The sequence below is a fragment of the Botryllus schlosseri genome, chromosome 2 (assembly GCF_051294905.1).
Source record: "Botryllus schlosseri isolate E-star chromosome 2, Bs_hap1, whole genome shotgun sequence".
In the NCBI taxonomy this organism is placed as follows: Eukaryota; Metazoa; Chordata; class Ascidiacea; order Stolidobranchia; family Styelidae; genus Botryllus; species Botryllus schlosseri.
Genome location: NC_137237.1, coordinates 24,626,526 through 24,648,302, shown reverse-complemented (window position 1 = coordinate 24,648,302; position 21,777 = coordinate 24,626,526). Strand labels below are relative to the sequence as shown.

General features: G+C 42.4%; 3 protein-coding genes across 3 annotated transcripts in view; all 3 read right to left on the bottom strand.

Moving 5' to 3' along the window:
* Positions 1-21,777, bottom strand: part of LOC145456849 (tubulin epsilon chain-like) — a 297,431-nt gene that overhangs the window by 23,938 nt on the left and 251,716 nt on the right. The gene's annotated exons all lie outside the window — the stretch shown is intronic.
* LOC145456761 (uncharacterized) lies at positions 852-5,014 on the bottom strand. Its single transcript, XM_080334883.1, has one exon. The coding sequence runs from the start codon at positions 4,602-4,604 to the stop codon at positions 1,782-1,784; it is 2,823 nt and encodes a 940-aa protein (XP_080191009.1). The 5' UTR covers positions 4,605-5,014; the 3' UTR covers positions 852-1,781.
* LOC145456839 (multiple inositol polyphosphate phosphatase 1-like) overlaps positions 20,904-21,777 on the bottom strand; it is a 48,919-nt gene continuing 48,045 nt past the window's right edge. Inside the window, exons 8-9 of the mRNA XM_080334968.1 lie at positions 21,214-21,427; positions 20,904-21,136 (exon numbers count right to left, since the gene is read on the bottom strand). Coding sequence (XP_080191094.1) covers positions 21,004-21,136; positions 21,214-21,427 — 347 coding nt within the window. The 3' untranslated portion in view covers positions 20,904-21,003. The remainder of the gene's footprint in view (positions 21,137-21,213; positions 21,428-21,777) is intronic.

The window sequence follows — 21,777 nt, the reverse complement described above, 5'->3', positions numbered from 1 at the left end:
GGAAGAGATCTAGATATATTTGACCACAAGAATTCTAAATGGATACGCTACAGAAATCCTATACTTACTGTTGCATTTGAAACAGGAATCAATTTAAAACAAAATTGTTTAAAACAAGGCCCTCATTTAAAGCATGTTTTTTATTTTTTTTGTTCTTTTCAAGCCCTGACGTCACGGATATTCAATTGTTACGTCATAGTGGATTGACATTGACAATTGAAAATATAGGGTAAATATAGAGAGGCGCTTCTTCGATATACCCCCGAGATCAAACATAACAAAATTTATAAACGGGAAATTAAATTCTATTTCGTGTTGGGTTGGATTGGAGTTGTGGGAGCTGGATATTAGGGTTGGAAGTGGGTTAAGGATTTGGTTAGAGTACCCCAATATTAGAGTTGTGGGTGGGAGATATTAGGGTTGTGATGGGGAGATATTTGGGTTGTGGGGGGGGGGGATATTAGGGTTGTGAGCAATGTTCCCCCTAAGCTGCGCACATGCGCAAATATGCAGTGCTGACAACATCTCTGCGCATAGAAAATCTAAATTGCGCACAAAAAATCCGAAGTGATGACCTTTTTTTCTGAGGGAACATTGGTTGTGAGTGGGATATATTAGGTTGGACGTTGACGGATGTTAGGGTTGGATGATAAAATATAATAGGGTTTGGGGTTGCGGACGTTAGTTCGGGGATTTTATCACCCCTAACCCTAATATCCCTCACGCCCACCCTAATATACGTCATTCACAGAGCCCTATAGTCTGTCGTCTCCTGACCCTAATATCTCTCACTCACAAACCTAATATTGGGATACCCTAACCCACTTCCAACCCTAATATTTCGTACCCAACACGAAAAAAGAATTTATTCTTCCGTTTATAAATTTTGATTTGAGGGGTATATCGAAGAAGCGCCGCTCCTTTGACGAAATAACTGTACTATTAATGTTGAACCGACTATTTTGAGGGTTACAACTTACAACCATCCCATATCGATATACGTCGGCTGAATCTGGTGGTAATTGTCCACAGGCTCATACAACAGATTTTTTGGAAAGTATTCACACAATTATGGCATAATTTTACAACTTGAAAAACAGTTTTTTTAAGAAGGCCTTTTTAAAAGCACTGCTTAAAACATGTTTCAAACAAAATGTTTTGAAACACCGTTTTTAAGAAAAAATGCAACCTCACCCATACTGCGCCTTAAAATGGGCAGTATATGTTCAGTGGAAACATTTTTGACCGCCTTCGTCGCGCGTAACTGATGTGGGTGGTACGCAAGCACTGCATAAAACCTAGAAATAGTACGTAGGTGGAAAAAGGTTGGGAACCACTGCTGTAGATGTATATACTTCAACAATAAGGCGCTTCGCTTCGACTTCGGCGAAAACATTATTGTATCGCATTGTTGTGATGGTTGGAACGAACGGAAGCTAATAAATGAATGAATCGCATTCAAATTTGAATAATATTAAAATCGCATTACTTCATTGTTGCACGTTCTTTACGCAAAGGGTTAAGAAGCGATGACGGTGACCTAGAAACGACACAGATACACGATGCGGAATGGTACATTTCGTTAATATCTAGCTACAGCACTTCGAATATGGTGACTTACTGTTTATAATGGCTGCTGCCATGAGTGCCAAACCGTTTTAAGACACCCAACTTCAATTAGAGACCACGATATACTTTTAAAATAACCAGATGCACTGTTCGCGCGCATGGCGAAAGTAAAAAACTAGCCGAGGAATACAAGAACATCCCTGTCAATGCTGTTACTGGGAAGAAAGAAAAATAGGAAATCCTACGAACATCAGTTTTACTACGCATTGAATGTTGCGAAGGGTTTGCAGCGCTTCCATTCCATAATTCCTTCCGTAGAAGTTTTCCTGCGCGTTCATCGTCGACAGCAAAGCGCCAGAACGAGTCTTTATGTTCGGAGAAGAGAGCAAATCAGACACCTGGCCGGTATTGACGAATTTGGTAACGAATAGTAGAATCAGAGAAGCTTCGTTTTTCCCGTATTCAATATTTTGGGCTTGCATCTTGCGCCACAACTGAGTTAAGAGACCGCGGGTGAGACGGTATAGCATGCTTTTATCAAGGTCTGAATGTGCTATTTCCACATCTGATTCAGCCCAAGCGAGGGCCTTTTTATACCTACCTAGTCGGCAGAGACAAAAGAATTTGATGACATCAATGCAGGATCCCAATACCAATGCTAGTTCATATTGCGAGTAAGCAGGCATGGGGTTTTGCTCGATGAATTCAACACTTTGAATGGCGTCATCAAACCAAATATACGAAATTTGCCGAAAAAGTATCGTAAATAGAAATCGTCTGGGTTGTTGGAGTTTATTGGCCTTTTCTTTTGCGTCTATCGCAAGTGTTCGAAATTCTTCTTTCGCTTGCGTTTCGGAGCCACCATTGCTTGGCTTGTGCAAGGCTAGTATAAGAGCTTTGTAGTAACGCTTCGTGAAATCACAATCAACAGAGACTGCTATGGATGGATCGTCCCACATTACGTCTTGCAAATGTTTCTCGGCTTCAACAACGTTCATTCTCTGAAATACAAGCTCGTGGTACTGTTGGAAATTGGGCGCAAACTCACGGTGAATTTTGCCGTCAATTTCCAACATCATGCGGTTGGCTTCGAAAAACTTTCTTGATTCCTCCATGCTTTCATCGAATCTACCCTGCGTATAGTACATGACGCTCATTCTCGGAAACACTTCGATTGCGTCACAGTATGACAATGACTTTCCGCAGATGTGACCGCGGTAAAGATCTTCGCATTTAGTCCAATATTCGCTTCTTTTTGAATGCGAGATGCACCCGACTTTATAACTGTCACAAAGCACTCTGATCGTGAAGAATGTCATGTCCACTTCCTCTCCGCTGAGTTGTCGAATGATCCTTTCGCCGAATTTTACTGATTCCTCGAAGTTGCCACGACTTGAGATACTAATCAACATTTCCTTAGCTTCTTTCATTTCGATTCTTTCCTTCTCTTTGCCAGACAGAAGTTCACGTAAACGAGGTAGGACATTTTTACAAGCGTGAATTGCATTTTCACCAACGATACCAGTGATGTCTTTTAGCTCAGCACTGTGCCGCTGTTCCTCAGCGACCAGGTATAATTTCCATCTCATTTCGCAAGCGACCGCCAACGCGTAGCTCAAATCGTGATGGAGCAGTTTATCTAATACTCCAGATTCCAGCATTTGATCTATTAAATCGAAAAGAGAATCGTATGCCATGCTGTGAACTTGCCCAAGAAAGGTCAGTAAGGTTACCACAGGGCGATAGAATATATTTTTAGCGTCGAATGCAGTAATGTCCGTCAAATGTTGACTTTCCCGGACGTTAGGATTCGAATTATTCTCGACGAATTTCTCGTACTTCTCTTGCCCAAACGCACCTTCCGAACTCAGTATCTGCTGTCTTTCAGTTCGAAATGATTCGTAGGTGGACATATCCCCGAAAACGAAACGGGTTTGTCGAAGAACCTCGCCCAGGTAATAGCCGTTCTTTTCGCATTCGTCAACAGATAAGAACGAAGCCATCTTTTCGGGGGTTTGAATCAACTCAACCACATGCTTGCGCTTTTCAGTGGTTTGCACCCTTCCGAGGGGTATATTGCAAGAATGCGGAAGCATTCCATCGAAGGAAATTCCTCTGGGGGTGTATTTGTCGTAAAACCAATTGGCAGTTGGATCGTCAGAGTAAGCATCGTTCAAACATTTGATTGTGACGCTGGGTATGATGGTTTCGCCCATACCGATGACTACAATTTGAAATACCACAGAATACCAGCGGAAGTATTCTGCAATGACATTGCGGTTTTCCATCGTGTCAGGATTTGCATCCAATAGTATAACGTGTTCAAAGTCTGAAAACATTGTCACCTCACCTCGAGCGAACGATCCTAGACCGACGATGCAAAACTTGCAAGGTGGCTCGGGCAATAAGTTGAGGCAAGTTTGAGCAATTTCACACATCACTGATTTGTATTGATTCGTTACATCATCCATGAATGTTCGCATTTCCGAAATAACTCTCCCTTCATCGGGCGCAGCGTCGCGAGACAAATATCTGGTACTATCATCGTCAATGATGAGTTGATCCATCGAAAGAATATTGCTTATTTTCTCCAAAAACTCATCCTTGTCGCGTACTGGATTATGTCTAAACACAACCCTGTATAATTCCGTTTTAATTCGAGAGCGAATACCTCTAACTCTTTTCTTAATTCCGATGGACAATTTGTATAAATTGGAATTAGGTGTAAGAGTACAACTTCGCTCAAGCATCCTTTCAAAATAATCAATGGCCAGGCAGACTTCAGCTAGCATAACCTCGTTCTCAGTGATGTGAAATCTAGCCTGCGCTGCGTACAGAAGCACAGCGCACCTGATATAAGACAGTTTTCGCAGTATACCATCCGTCGCTGATGCCTTACTTGCATAGATTTTTCCAAGTTTTAATAGCAGTGTCGCTGTTGTATTCAGGAATTCCCGCCCTTCCACGCCATAGTGTGAGCAATAACTTCTTAATTCATTGGACAAAGCCATTTCTTCTTTGTCGATTGAATCCATTACACTAGCGAACAATTCACGCTACGACTGGTAAACGGCCACGAGATCAAATGCAAGCTGTACTGTCGGCGATCATATTTGCCGTGTTCAAGCAACACAATGGTTATCGTTATCTACGTCGTAAACGCTTCACAATTGTCAACAACACCGTGTACCGCTTCACCTATCACACAGACAATTATAACGTCGTTCTCATTGCGATACGACATAACATTTTGGGGATTTACCGTGTGAAATACGACGGCAGTCAGTAGAGGTCGCACCTAATTGTTTGTTTTGCGGTGTTCATGGTGTTTTTCGACTACTGTGGTCATTAACACCAGGCCGATATTCTTCATTATTTTCCGTAACTGCCGACTTATAGCACGGCCCACCTCTAGGCATTTTGTAAGACACCGATGACCCGGACGAGGTGGCGAGGAGGAGCCTATAGGTAAACCTCCAAAACTTAGGTATCGGAAGTCTAAAGTCGACCTCGGTCGGACTCGAACCCGCAACCCGGTTTATACCACTGCGCTATCTCGCACCTAATTGCCAACGGCACAAATCTAAGAAATGATACAAATGGTCAAAATGAAGGGAGATACTACTGAATCCAATCATACTCAGCCATAGAGCGACGACATTGAGCTACAAAACGAAACAGTAATTCCAAAATGTCCTCCTTTTTGGCAATTCGTCCTCTTTGACAGTTTTAACAGTCAGGCGATGGTACACTGGTACAGGCACAACTAAAAACGCCATAAATTACGTGGAATCTGGATTTCGACGGCAGTGATGGCTTTTTTTTATTATTTTAGTCAACATTACAGTATTTCCAGTAAAATTTTTCAAAATACCCGTTTTCTCGTCCGATTTTATAAGTTTTCTGATTTGTAAAAAGTCTCCTCTTTTCCGGATCACAAAATATGGCAACCCTAGCGTATAGCCGGAGGAGGTCTGTAACAAAGTACTTCTATATTTTCAAAGTAGGATACTGAAGTAGTTTTCGTCTACTTGTAGTAATTACTCAAGTAATTCTAATTTACCGCTGCATCTGCTGCTACTTTGACATAATTTGTGACTTATTACTTACTTTACGCTATTTAGAGTTGATCAAGTAGAAGTATTATGTTCTTCCAACAAGAGATAGACATGGAAAGAAAAACGCGAAACAATTCAGGGTATGATTTTTCTGAGAGTTCGGAATTTTCGTTACGCTTCGCGAGAAAGATATATGGGGTGATTATAACATATTACTGCGAAAGTCTCGGTCAATATATATAACAATTTATGCAGCGGTTGCGTGGTTCTTGTTCGCGATTTCAGACCACATAGTCACCCATAACTGGGGTCCTCTGGGGTATAGAATACCTGCTCTATAGCAAAGCTATGTAATTTTCATCACATGATGCGGCCGAATTCAGAAACCCTATGCTATTGAAACTGTAAATCTCATGCATATGACATACACCCAGTTTCCAGTTTAAGAACCACTGCTTTAGGAGGATTTATCATCCTTTATCCAGAGATCGAAAATGTACTCTGAGGACGCCCAAATGTCCTCCTTCTTGGCAATTCCTCCTCTTTTGTTGCCTTGACATCCAGGCCGTTGTACATTGTACTGTACAGGCTCAACTAAAAAACACCATAAATGACGCGAAATCTCTATTACGACGGCAGTGACGGGAATGATGGCTAAAAAAGATCAACCAGAACCTGAAGGAATACGCTAGAGCGGGTTTCCCAGGAGTCGGGTTGGAAAATGAGCTTTTTACAGACAACGCAAAAGTATTTCCCGTGAAAATTGTCAAATTATAACCGTTTTCCCGTCCAATGTTATAAGTTTTGGAATTTGTAAGAAGTGTCCTTTTTTCCTGGATCTCAAAATATGGTAACCCACATTTCATCAAGTATAGAGACGGATCTTAAACCGCAGGTGGAACGGCACTGATTCAGAATTTCGTCAAAGCTATATCTCAACTTTCATCCCAACCAGCCTTAACCGAAACGAAGCATGTAATTCGATACATATAATAGTGGTCAGCATGTTTGTTTGTTTTTTCTGTTTGTTTGTGGTATTCACGGTATTTGTTGACTACTGGCTCATTTACGGTAGACCAATTTTTTTCAATTTTCTCCCGCGGATGCCGACTTGTAGCACGGCCCACTTCTAGGCTTTTTTTAAATAAGACACCGCTTACAGCCATAGGTCTGAAACACGCGGCCAGCGACGGCATTTTGGAATTTCAAGTATTCAACAATATATATTCAAGTGCCATATATCTTTTTTAGATATAAGAACTTGAATTTCACGCTAAAACTACTATAAAGAATCACTGAAATCTCAACAAACATCACTATCACATTACATTCAAAAGTTACCATGAGGTAGAAGAAAATAGCTATTAGCCTACGTCACATTTTTAGGTCATGATGATAAAAATGACCCGTTGACGATTCGTGACTGAAAATTGTGATTTGGTTTGTTGCGACCTTCTCGTAAAATTACTCGATTGACTAGGGGATTAAATAAAAATGACACGAGTTGAGTCGGGACAAACGTTAAAATCAGAGATGGACTTAATTGCGACTCGGAACGGTGTCTTGGTAATCCAACGGACGCAACAATCTGTGAAACTGTTATGGGGAATATTAATATATCAAAAGGTCGTAGCTTGCGTGGCTTAGGGTATATAGCTATCTAATCAGGTCAGTATGGCATATCCATTGGCATTCTGTGACCCCCGTGACGTATAGTTGGTTACATGCTGGGTGTCGTTTGTTCTCTTTATCCATATTATTATCGGTGGCGAGAAAGGTAGTAGTACCTTCTAAAGCTGTAACACCAATGAATTGTTCGCCGATGACACATTTCTATTCCAGGGGCTCTTGAACAGGGTCCTTAGACCCCATCGGGGTACGATAAGCACCACATGAGGGTGTACGAGATGCATTGTGGAATTAGGCCTACATGCTGTGGAATATTTTCTTGGCCAATTAATTAAACTGTAAAATAGTCTTCACGCTACGCGCGATTTTATGTGAATGGGCTTTGTGATTTTAATATATAGGTATCATCGGATATTGTGTTGAAAATGGACTGAGGCTACGAGAAATTTTATTGGAAGCACAAGGGGTACGATCGCTAAAAAGGTTAAGAAATAATGCTATTACTATGGCTCAATAATGATCACATTTAAGTTGTCATGGATATGTTCCAATCGAAGGCATAATCTAACGCTGATTTAATTTAACTTTGGCAATGACAGTAACAATAGGCTATACTTATCACGACTATATCAAAACCAGGATTAGGCTACAATACTCAAATGCTCTGATATCAGATCAATGTTCAGTATATTTTAAAATATTCTACATAAAATTGTGACACGTCAAAGGCTCACTAGATGCAATATTATAACCCGACAGTTTTACGATGTCATGATGCATCCTTTTGCATGATGTCTATAACTCATCAATTAAAAAAATTATGCCCGGCACAAAAACAATTTTATGTACATATACATAAGCCCCAATCATATATATATATTCAAATAACGTGGCTCAATTATGAGCAATACAAAAGTCCAAAAACCTTCGATTTACTTCCTATAGTAGGTGAGATTCTGGGATAAATACGGTAGTTTGGGCCTATTTAGGGGTATACTTATATCTGATACACTAGAGTCTATCTGGCAGAATCAATGGCATTTCGTAGTAATCAATCTTAACAGCTTACAAATATAGCGACCTCCTCGCTATACCTACGTCAAACGCTCTGTGGATATAATAGCATGCGACACTTCAGCATGCTACAAGTGGGCATGTGGAAGTGTGATTCAGTTCGTTTTAAAAGCAATTTTACCAGTTCAATACAGCACAAAAAATGCGATGCAATGAAAAGATAGGAAGGTGTCGAAACGACTTGGAGTAGGAACCAGACACCCACCTTGGCCTAGGCGATATAAAAAGAAGGTATACACACTGAATGAAAAGTAGAAAAATATAGTATCGAAAAAAGAAAGTGACAAAAATGGGGTGGCTTATCATGGAAGGCGAGATCGATAGGTCAAGTCGTGGTCCGCTAATTAATCTGGAGGATGGACTAGTATTTATTCAGTAGCAGGGTTGTAATGACTCGAGTCATGAATCGACTCGAGTCAGACTCTAGTCACAATTTTCAGATGACTCGACTCGACTCGAGTCATTTTCTCAAAATACGGAAATGACTCGACTCGACTCGAGTCAATCTGTGTATTGACTCGACTTGGACTCGAGTCATTGCGCATGACTCGAAGCAAGTCATTGACTCGAGATTCAGACGGCGAAGACCTACATTTCATTGTAATTTTGAAGCCAACACGCTATTGGGATTTCGTTTGTTGGTACTGGTGCTTGAAAATGCGACCAGAAACTGCTAAAAGTGAGAAAAATTGATATATTATAAATGCGAACCATTCAATATCACCAAACAGAGTTAAAAAAGTGGGTTTAGGAAGACTTTAACTGGAAACTGAACAGTCAACACAATGACTTGGACTCGGACTCGAGTCATACTCATAATACCATCTCTCGGACTTGATCCTCTGTTCGCTGACTTGGACTCGGACTTGACTCGGTGGGAATTGAAAATGACTCGACTTGACTCGAGTCAAAAATATAAAAGTGAGATTGACTTGTGACTCGGAGCCTTGTGACTTGGTTACAACCCTGTTCAGTAGTAATTACACTTCAACATGTGACTAAAATACGGGTTAGGGCCGGGTATTGTTGAGATTGAGGATTGGGTTTTGGTTGGATTTGCGATTTGGCCGGAAACCTGTACGACTAATTTAGATCTACCAGAACCTCCTTCGCAATAGATCATATACAGCCGATACTACAACAACCACGCAACGATTGGGGCATGCTTTCAATACAGAGCTCGACATGACCGAGTTGCTGACGGTAATAGAGAAACGTAAATCGACATCACCCGGCGCAGACAGGATATGCTATCAGATGTTCACTAACATGAATGTCAAAAGTAGAGAGACCGTCCTCGCAGTGATAAATAATACGTGGGTAAACGGAAGGTGCCCTGACGAATGGAAACACTCGATAGTGGTACCAATACAGAAAAAAGGTGAACCGATCGCCCTATATCGCTCACGAGCCATTTTTGTAAGGTAATGGACAAGATAATTGCGAATAGATTACGGTGGTTCCTTGAGACCAATGGCCTCATCCATCAAGCGCAAAGTGGGTTCAGGATGAAACATTCCACGAGTGATTGCATCCTGCTACTGTACGATGAAATATATAAGTCCTTGGCTAACAGAAGATCGACGTTGGCTATGTTCATCGATTTCGAGAAGGCGTATGATATGGTATGGCGCGATGGCCTAATCTATAAACGTCACTCATTAGGAATAAATGGTAATATGCTACACTGGATTAACACATTCATAAATGGAAGGTCATTTCAAGTCCGCCTGGGTAGTTCCGTGTCAGATATCCAGCAGCTAGAAAATGGCACACCTCAAGGTTCCATTCTTAGTCCAGTCTTATTTTTAATGATGAATGACCTGCCAGATGCCGTGACATCAAATATGAATCTTTTCGCCGATGACGTATGTATGTGGGAGTCAGGTCTGGACGCCAATAGTCTTATAGATACAATGCAACAATCGCTACACGAATTGTCACGCTGGTGTCAGAAATGGGGATTTAGAGTTAACATGGACAAGTCTGCGGCCGTACTATTTTCTAGACGACGTAAACTACCTGAAGTGAAATTGGTTTTTAATGATGCTATGGTTCACACAAAAAATGAGTATAAATATCTTGGGGTTACGTTTGATGCTAGATTAAGCTACCGAGCACATTCGAGAATTGTCACTGGAATCTGCACCAAGAGTCCTAATCTACTGCGCCTTCTTAGTGGCACATCTTGGGGTGCGTCCAAAGACTGTCTCCTGACCCTATATATAGAGCATTAATAAGATCGGTAACTGAATATGGATTCGAGGCGTACATGTTCGCCCCTAAATATGTGATCAGATCAGTGCAAGCTGTTCAAAATGCCGCCCTCCGACTTTGTTGTGGAGATATGCGTAGTACGCCGATATACTCTTTGCAACACGCGTGTAACGAGCTGCCAGTTCACTTACGTCATTTACAGGCCTGTTTGAAGTTCCGAGGAAATATATTATCCGGCAATGATCACCCCTGTCGATCTCTCGTACAACAATTATGGCATGAGCTTTTCCCATCGCATTCCTTCAGAACATTTAATATAGTATCGAACATACCTGCCGTGAGGTATATATCTATATACAAGTCTGACACTTTCCCCATCCCACCATGGAAAGACATTCTAGAGTCTAGACTGTCGCGTAGACGTATAAGTAGGCTATATCGTTGATGCTCCGAAAAACCGACCCAAGCAGTTATCAAATTGGTAAGTGAGCAATACATTTACGATTATTATAGAGAATCTATCAAAATATATACTGATGGTTCAAAAACTGAGATTGGGTGTGGAGCTGCCTTCTACGTGTGGGGCGAGGGTGTGTCAAAAAATGTATCACTAAACCACCATTTATCAGTATTTTCAACGAAGCTCATAGCTGTACAGGAAAGCCTCAAATGGATTCAAAGATACGACACTAGTAACTATGATATACAGCAGGGTTGTAATGACTCGAGTCACGATTTTCTGATGACTCGACTTGACTCGAGTCATTTTCTCACCAAGTCATATGACTCGAGACTCAGACGGCTGAGACCGACATTTCATTGTAATTTCGAAAAATAGTAACTTAACCACCCTATTAGCACTTCGTCTATTGGTACTAGTAGATATACTTGGAAATGCGACCAGAAATTGCTTAAAGTGAGGAAAATTAGTATATTATATTGCAAACCATTTGATATCGCCAAACATAGTTATAAAAGTGGGTTTAGCAAGATTTTCACTGTAAACTGAGCAGTCAACAGAATGACTTGGACTCGGACTCGAGTCATAATACTATGACTCGCACTCGAACCTCTGCACGATGACTTGGACTCGGACTTGACTCGGTGAGAATTGAAAATGACTCGACTTGACTCGAGTCCAAACTATAAAAGTGAGATTGACTTGTGACTCGAAGCCTTGTGACTTGGTTACAACCCTGATATATAGTTATCTTATCCGATAGTCCGAGTTCACTACAAGCTATCCGATCACGCGTATTAAATAACATTACTGTTGCAGACATAATACTCCAGTGTACTGATTTGAAACGCCGAGGCTTCAACATCACTATGCTGTGGATTCCAGGTCACTGTTCAGTGGGGTGCAACGAAATCGCAGATGCGCTGGCTAAATCGGCCGCGCTGCATAGAGGCGGTGAGGATCAAGTTGAACTGTCCACCAAGGAATATAAAAGTGTTGAGTCGGAAGTATGCCAAAGCCTGTTCTAAGAAGGATTCAGGCAAGTGGATCATGAATCGCAATACAGAAGAATTTTCTCACCCAATGCGGAATCGTACCAAACGTATCCCAGCGAAGAAACAACAAGAAGAGCTTCCTCTGTCCTATTCCGATTAAGGACCGGACATTGCAAACTCAATTATCACTTGCTCAAATTGCATTGTCACCCAAATGGATTATGCGAAGATTGCCAAGTACCCGAGACGGTAGCGCACTTTCTACTTGAATGTAGAAAGTACGATCGACATCGACAACATTTGCAGGACAATGCGCGGTATCATAACGTACCAATGGAAATTGAACTATTGCTCTCTAGCCCTTATACCAGTATACCAGTAATTGAATTTGTCATATTATCTGGTAGAGAAATATGACACCATAGATATGCTATAGTATAGATCTTTTGATTTTGAAATGGCATGGTGCAAAAAACATTTGCAGTTATATGCACCATTTCCAATTATACATACTGTTGTATGTTTGGTGTCTAATTGGTACCGACTTCAGTTTTGTTGTGATTACCTTTCTGTGTTAAAGATCATTCGTCGTAATGTACTGGCGTGGACTGTAATGATTGCAGACTGTCTACCTGTTTCGCGTACTGAGAACCGTTCTTCATTTATGTTGCTGTTGTCTTAACTGTTGGTATTGCGAGTATCGTAGTCAAGGTATTAGTTCATTTAAGCCGAAGTAATAAACTGCTTACGAATATTGTTTCGTGCTCACAACAATTAAATGAACTAAAGTTCTTGACGATACAATGTCTGAAGCACTGAAGCCGTTGAAACCGAAGGTATTGGAAATTGAACCCAATAGCCCGACGTCAGAGAAAGAGTGGAAGCATTGGCGAAGAACTTTCGAGAATTATCTTGCGGCCTTCGAGACAGGAAGTGCCAGAATAGAAAAACTCAAGATTCTTACAAACTTCTTATCGTATGTCCTTTTCGAGTATATCGATGAAGCTGAGACATATGAAACCGCAATTGCAACGTTAGAAAACCTTTTTGTCAAAGCACCTAACGAGGTGTTTGCACGTCATGTGCTGGCGACAACGAAACAAAAGCACGGACAAAGCTTGGATGAATATTTGCAAGAACTACGCAGGTTGAGCAAGGATTGTAACTTTCTTGCAGTCTCCAAAACTGAACACCGAGACGGATTTATTCGAGACTCCTTCATCAACGGCATTCTTTCGCATGCCATACGGCAGCGGTTGTTGGAGGAAACCGAATTGACAATTGACAGTGCCTTTAGGAAGGCCCGGACCTTGGACATTGCACAAAGGAATTCGTCCTCGTACATGTCTTCTGGCGGTGCCGAGATTCCAATAGCAACCGTTCAATCTGAAGCAGCATCCGACAAAGAACGTGAAAACGCTGCAGCAGCTGTGCATCGTGGCAAGTGGAAATGTTATTTTTGTGGTGACAAAATTCAACATGCCCGTAAAAATTGTCCAGCACGCTCATCCACCTGTTACAAATGTGGGATGACGGGGCACTACTCGAAAGTTTGCAAAAGTGTAGCGGATGCATCCACTCGAAAAACACCATCCACGAAACATAGTTCGTCCTCGTCCTGCGCTATACAAGAAGCACCAAGATGTTTGCGTTACGCAATCATAGATACATTCCTAAAAGACGAGCGAATGTCAACGTTGGTGGATCCTGGAAGTGGCTTAAGCTACATCAATCCAAGGACAGTTGAAGCGATGAAATTGAAGGTGTTGCCCTATACAGATTGCGTAACGATGGCGGCAAAGTCTCTGAAAGAATCAATCTCTGGTCAATGCATCGTAGAGTTGGTGTTGAACGGGAAGGTTTACAGAAATGTCACGCTAGGCGTCATGAAAGATCTCTGTTGCGATATAATACTTGGTCAAGACTTTCAGAAACGACATAAACGCGTGGTGTTCACGTATAATGGCAAAGACCCGGAACTCGTTATATCATCTCAGGACCGTAGAACCTGTGCTGTTCTAGCATCTAACACGAAATGTCCACAACTCTTCAAGTCCGTTACGTCAGATTTCAAGCCAGTGTGCGTGCCATCAAGGCGTTATAGCGCTGCAGATACAGCCTTCATCGAATCTGAAGTTGACAAGCTGTCGAAAGACGGAATTATAAGACCAAGTAGTTCACCATGGCGCGCTCAGCCATTGGTCGTAACCAATCAAGAATCCGGTAAAAAGCGAATGTGCATAGATTATTCGCAAACTGTGAACCGCTTTACGGTACTCGATGCCTACCCTTTGCCTCGCATAGAGGACATCGTACAAAAACTGGCAAAATACAAAGTATTTTCAACTTTTGATTTGAAGAGCGCGTATCACCAATTGGAGCTACAAGAGTCCGATAAAGCGCCTACCGCTTTTGAAGCCGTCGGTCGATTGTGGGAGTTCAATCGGTTGCCGTTCGGGGTCACAAACGGTGTACCCGCATTTCAACGAACTATGGACGCGATTGTCGATTCGGACAAACTGACAGATACGTTTCCATACCTTGATAATGTCACTGTCGGAGGCCAGTCACAGTCGGAACACGATAAAAGTGTTGAGCGCTTGTTGAATGCGTTGAGTGCAAGAAACATGACTCTCAACCACAATAAGACCATTTCATCGGTCGCAGAGGTGGATATATTAGGATACCGTGTTGGTCGTGGTGTCATAAAACCTGATCCGGAGCGATTGAAACCATTGCGTGAATTGCCTCCACCTACAAACAAGAAAGCTCTGAAGAGGGCGTTGGGATTATTTGCCTATTACGCAAAGTGGATACCGGCGTTCTCAGACAAAATTGCAAGTTTGATCAACTGTGTCGATTTTCCAATCAACGCGAAGTGCTTGAATGATTTCAATGCATTGAAAAAGGGCGTGGAGGACGCCGCTTTACAAGCGATCGATGACGACGAGCCCTTTGTGGTGGAGTGTGATGCCTCCGATGTCGCAGTGTCGGCGACGTTGAATCAGGGTGGCCGACCTATTGCTTTCATGTCCCGCACGCTCAACAATAGCGAAAAGCACTACCCTGCCGTCGAGAAAGAGGCGACTGCTATTATCGAAGCAGTGAGGAAATGGCAGCACTTTTTGGCAGGACGAAGATTTACCTTGATCACGGATCAGGAAGCTGTTTCGTTCATGTTCGATATGCGAAAGCGGTCGAAAATCAAGAACAATAAGATTCAGTGTTGGCGCCTAGAGTTGGCGCAGTTCACGTACGATATTCGATATCGGCCAGGAGAATTGAATTGTGCACCCGACGCCCTGACCCGAGCCCATTGTTCGTCCATTTCGACGTGTAATCTCGAAGAACTGCATCGAGAGCTGTGTCACCCGGGAGTCACCCGGCTTCTTCATGTTGTTCGTTCGCAGAACTTGCCCTACTCAACTTCCGATGTGAAAAGAGTATGCTCGACATGTCAAGTGTGTGCCGAAATCAAGCCTCGGTTTTATCGCCGAGAACAGGGAGTCCTGATCAAGTCCACAAAACCGTTCGAGCGTTTAAACATGGATTTCAAAGGCCCCCTGCCATCGAACACTGGTAACAGATATATACTAGTAGTGGTTGACGAATTTTCACGCTTTCCATTTTGCTTCGCTTGTCCAAATATGTGGTCATCCACTGTTATCAAATGTCTAGATGAGCTATTTGCTCTTTGTGGTACGCCTAGTTACATTCATTCAGATCGTGGTAGTTCGTTCATGTCTCGCGAAATCAAAGATTACCTGCTCTGTAAGGGCGTTGCAAGCAGTCATTCTACCGTTTATCATCCGACCGGAAATGCTCAAGTCGAACGCTATAATGGGATTTTGTGGAAAGCGATCCGATTATACCTTCGATCACACGAGTTACCCGTCGAATCCTGGGAGCTAGCTTTACCTCATGTATTACGAGCGACTCGCTCCCTGCTTTGTACTAGTACAAATTCTACTCCGCATGAACTGTTTTTTGGTTTCAATCGCAGGCTACCCAGCGGAAAGACCCTGCCGACTTGGTTATCCCAACCTGGTCCTGTGTTCCTGAAACGTCACGTCCGTTCGAATAAAAACGACGATTTGGTGGAGGAAGTGGAATTGTTGAATGCCAACCCGTTGTATGCGAACGTTCGCCACGTCGATGGAAGAGAAAGAAACGTTGCAATAACCGATATTGCCCCGTGTCCTCGTCCGCAAGTTCCGGAAGAAATTCCGGTTGTTCCGGAGCTCCCCGATGCCATCGAGGGTTGCAAGCTCGTTACCCAGAAGGATGAAGAACCGCCAAACGTAGCGGACAATTCTCCTTTCCGTTCAAACGAAATGCAAGTTGTACCTCGTCGCTCCTCTAGAACAACACGAGGCGTCCCACCGAATAGATACGGACAACCAGTGCCTCATTAAAATAAGGAGGGGTGAATGTTGTATGTTTGGTGTCTAATTGGTACCGACTTCAGTTTTGTTGTGATTACCTTTCTGTGTTAAAGATCATTCGTCGTAATGTACTGGCGTGGACTGTAATGATTGCAGACTGTCTACCTGTTTCGCGTACTGAGAATCGTTCTACATTTATGTTGCTGTTGTCTTAACTGTTGGTATTGCGAGTATCGTAGTCAAGGTATTAGTTCATTTAAGCCGAAGTAATAAACTGCTTACGAATATTGTTTCGTGCTCACAACACATACATACATACGCGTTGTGATCCACAGCTGCACACCAATAGTTTGCGCGGGTTCGAGTCCGACCGAGGTCGACTCCATAATCCCATTACAAGTGTTGGAGTGATATCTATACACAGGTTCCTACTCTCCATCTTTTCTGCGTCAGCGGTGTCCTAAAAAAGACAAGATGTGGGCTATACCACATGTCGGCAGCTACGGAATCCTAATAAAGAATACTGGTGTAAATGACCATCGCAGTCGAAAAACACCATGAATACCACAAACAACAACAACGACGCATTGTGGGCTGAATCACGCTTTCATTCGTTTTGTCACATCTCATGTACAATGACATTTGTATGAAAAGTGGGTCGCGAATTGAAAAAGATTGGGAAGCACTGATCTAAACGAATATCCTGTATCAATGATCCAGGCGTACTTTGCTAAATATGCGGAAGCTATGTTCCATCTTTTCAGCGGCAGAATATAACACCCTTCGTCAAAAGATTTTAATAGGCCTATTCAGGTGTGGAATTAGGGGACCAATAAGAAAAACCATGAATCCTGTACAAAGTGTTTCATACTTGTGTACTTGTGTACTCAGTCGTTTCCTCTAAAGAACACTATTTTTGTCCTTTTTGTCATATGTCAAAATCAACATGCCTGCTAATTTTTCCTTTCGTGCTATATTTTCTGACAATAATTTTGCCGAATGCGTTCAAAGTCATTCATGATTTTAGATAGGATTTTGAAAAACCAACATAATGGACGACAGTTACACAATTACGATATTTTGCGCGTTGTTTCGGAAGTCGGTCATTGAATTAGACTCCATTAGACTCCATACCGAAGGGAACGATCGGGATTGAAGATAGCATAGTACAATAGGACTACATAGTAGCGGTAATTAGCGGCAGCCTGAGGGGATGTGGGGGGCGAAGCCCCCCAAAAGTGTGATCCATCAACATGTGGGTGGCCCAAGACCAAAGTTTAGGGGGGGCTGGCGAACTGCTGTTACGGCCCTGCATACGGGATCACTCGTGATTTGATAGATTTATTTTATCATAAAAACCAACTTCGTCCGATTGGGGGTGCTGGCTACTGCATAATTTGTTGTGAGGTAATATCTGTCGCTGGTAGCTTACATAAACGGGTTTTCACTCCGATCAATATCAATGTAGCAATAGTATGACTGCGCCTAAAGCAGGGGCCGGCAACCTTTTGTGTGCAGCGAGCCAAAATGTCACAAAATGCCAATTCTTTACTAACTTGTGTGCCAAGCATTCAATTTATTAATATTTCACGTTTCAAGTAAGGAATACCACAAACCGTTTTTCTGTAGCTGACAACGGCATCCGTCACTCCAGTGATTCTTGAGTGGCGACGAAAGGAATAAATTATGGTCGCTGTCGCACCCGACCTATCGCTTACATCAGGGACGGGCAACATACGGCCCGCGGACAGTTTCCCGTCCTACATGATAATGTGGCCCACGGCTCAAGTCTGCCGAGATTCCCCACTACTTGCTTAAACGTCAAATTTTAGTGACTGTATGTTCTTGTGTCCGTGTGTGAGCTTATGCGTAAGTTCGTCGAAGCGAGAAGACTTGCATTATCGGCATTTACGATGTAGGCCTACTCATCACTAATGAAGTGTCGAGTATCGAGTATCAATTTTGATGATTCGAGTCGAGTAGTAAAAGACGGTTTTTTTAAGTACTGAAATTTTGCGCTTCTGAACGCTGAAAGTTAATTTATCTACGAGAATTATAGTTTTTTTTAATTTTCACTGTTGAAGCCTTGAAACCTTGATTGGGGGTATCGTCGCATACGAAGCATATAGTACATACCCTACGAAGGTTACTGAACGTAGCACATTTCCGAAGTCATGATAATCTCACGACATTGTCACCAAGTGAAATGAAATCGATATGGTCCGAAAAATACCAAAGTATCATTTACGAGATGGATAACAGGCATTATGTTCTTTGCGGTGGCATAAACGGTACATATTTGAACTTTGACGCATTACATTCTGTTTTGAAGTCATAATTGTTGGTACTCGATTACTCGACTCGACTCGAAGCATATTCCGTGATTCAGAATCGAAGCACTCGGGTACTCGATTTTGCCCAGTAATTGATCAGAGAGAAGCAGACACGGCGAAGCATTTATGACAATGCTGTTCTCAAATCCACATTGTCTTCGTCGTTATCGGCGAGAAATGGCTTTGAAGTGACATTGGTGACATTAAAATACATTCATTAAATACGATTCATTCCTTGTATATGTGGATAAATTGGCGAATAATGTATCGATTCAGCAATCCGGCCTGCCAAGCACTTAATTTTCCTATATCCGCCCCTGGCTTACATGATATTGACATAATTTATTTCCAGTCCCGGAATGGGGAAATGATATTTCTTATGTAGTTGATTTGGTCGTTTCCAAGTCCACTGTATCCAATAAGTGACAGGCCAATCAGTGTTGTTACGATGACATGCTGGTCTGATGATGATAAAAAGTGTGCCCACCCCTGTATTATTCAAGTCGGTTTGGCGTCACAGTAAGGTCGGCTTGACACTAGATTTGTCTGCAAAGGTCGCGGTAAAGCGCTAAAGATTGTCGTTGCTCTAGATATAAAAGAATCGTTTGCACACCAGACGAAACTAAAAGAATATCTCATTCCGATAGACTTCCGCTGGACTATTCGGCGCTGGTCACTTCGGCGCCTTGACACTTGACAGTCGACATATCAATGTCTAACGTTTTGGCCAGCATGCGGCGGTTTATTTGTTTCAAGGTTTTATTGCTGCCAATCATTGTGACAACTCATACACCGTATGGGAGTCGAATGGTCGCATGTTGTCCGCAGCTTTGTGTCTGGGCCGTGTCTTCTATGACGTGAAAATGCCCAGCGCCGTAATGCCGGTTCATAAGTTGCGCTCCCGTAGGCTGCACGGTGTATAACACTCCTAGACTAAAGAATCCAAACGGTTTCACACGATATTCGATTGACGTTCTCTCATAACTGCTAGTACAGTTGACTCATTTCTGTACATTATGCATAGATTTTAAAAACATTTTTTATATATATATTTATTTATCGGGGGTTTTCACATTATAATCAAGACCTCAAGTAGCCTACCAAGAAATTGAGCGGAGCGTGAAAAAACAAATTCAAGTAAAATCTGCCCTAAAAGACAATATTTTCTGTTGATTGATGAAATAATTCTGGATCGCCCATTTTGAAAACTTCTGTTTCACTTTTTGCAAAAATATGGTCTCAATATGTCGTTTACGTGAAATCATTTGGCGTGCCACAAATGGCACGCGTGCCGGGGTTTGCCGACCCCTGGCCTAAGAACACCTTGAACGCTGTAGCCTAGACCAATATTGTGTAAGCCTACATTCCCTTACTCGAAATTGCTGTCACAGCGACGGAAGATATCGATTTCATGGAATTAGTATATAGAATTTGATTGTTCATGTTGAGCATATGGTGATGCTTGAAATTTCATCCTGCATTGAGGCATAATGTGGCCTGAGTCGTCGCTAGGCATCGTTACAATAATATATTACTTCACTGAGAGGTACGGTTGCCATTTGCAATATGACGTCAAGTGACACCATAGGTTCGTGTTCACGTTCACGTTCACGTTCACATAGAACCTCTAAAAAGGTTCGCGTTCAAACGAACCAGAACCTTTCAGGGATACGCACCATACCTATACGTTACGATCAGTGGGATGGTACGCACTTGAGCGGGTGAAAAAAGGCAGATTGGTTTACAAACGTGGTGCGGCTGAGGTGCGGATGAAAGTTGTAGATATAATTTACTTTTTCTGACGTGGAATAATTCAAATAAGTTTTAACAACTTTTCGAACAACGCAGATCGTAACTTTCACAATAATTACGGTATCACGCCAGCCCCTAGTGAGATTACCTATAGTTAAGTGTGGTTCGAATCCGAGTCTAACGACCTCACCGCACTAAAACGTCTTGTACAAAACCCCACAACTTTTTCAGCCGAAAGGGGCTAAAGCCCAATGCATTAGTTGACGTCAAAACGAGGAAGCGGAGTTTCCTTTACGATCAGGCACTTGGTGGCCCAATGAGGGGGACTTTGAAGATGGGTCTAACTGGCCTGAAATTGCCAGAAATATTCAGCATGAACAGCGTAATTGATAACCCTGTAGCCCATTTGTTCGACATTTAATACACGAGTGTTCTCTCTCTTCATTTTCTTTTTTGATGAGGATTCCGGTTGGTTTATTTGGATGAAATTTGCAAAATTAAATTGCGGATGGCTCTCAAAAAGATTGAAAATCATTGCTTTAAATCATACATGTTAATGTTAGTCGTATAGTGCATAAAGGCATCCCTAAAAATGGACAGAATATCCAATATTGTCTCTTTAAGTGTCTTGTTTGGTCCAGATTCTGTACGTGATGAGCCTATCCTGCAAAATCGAAAAAATACAAGTTATCAGATGACTGCATGGGTCACGTATTACTGGATTTATGAACACATTATTACCCTTGGACAGTTGTTTCGTAGATAGCGGAGGTTGTGGTGGAGGTGGTTGTGACCCGATCCAGTGAGCAGATATCGTCCCAGTTGCAATCATTCGGGTCATTATAGCCGAAGTACTCCAATGCCGTTTCCAAGTCCAACATGCCATCACTAACTGGATTTTTCAGAGGTAACGGCACTGGCCTCTCGTTGTGAAATACTTGGAGCTTCTTTGCGGCTATTAGAGGGAAGATTAAGAGAATAATACACGCAAAAGCCACCACCTTACGTCCGTAGTTATTATGATCGCTGGTGGTGTGCCATTGTGGCTTATGGGCGCGACCGCATGCTAACGCGAAACTCGTGGTGCCATGGTGACCCTTTTGACCCCCATGCATGATAGCGTTACGGAGATAGGGATCGGTCGCATGCTAACGTTTTCGGGTATAGGCTACGGCGGCAAGCTAACGTGAAAACCGGGGTGGCATGCTAATGTTTTAGGTATACGTGCGGCGACATGCTAACGTTTCAGTTATAGGGGCGTGGCGAAGAAGTAATGTTTCGGCGGCATGCTAACATTTGAACTGT

What these genes read in the sequence shown, in the direction of transcription:
- LOC145456761 (XM_080334883.1), bottom strand. Translation starts at nt 4,604, where the DNA reads ATGGATTCAATCGACAAAGAAGAAATGGCTTTGTCCAATGAATTAAGA.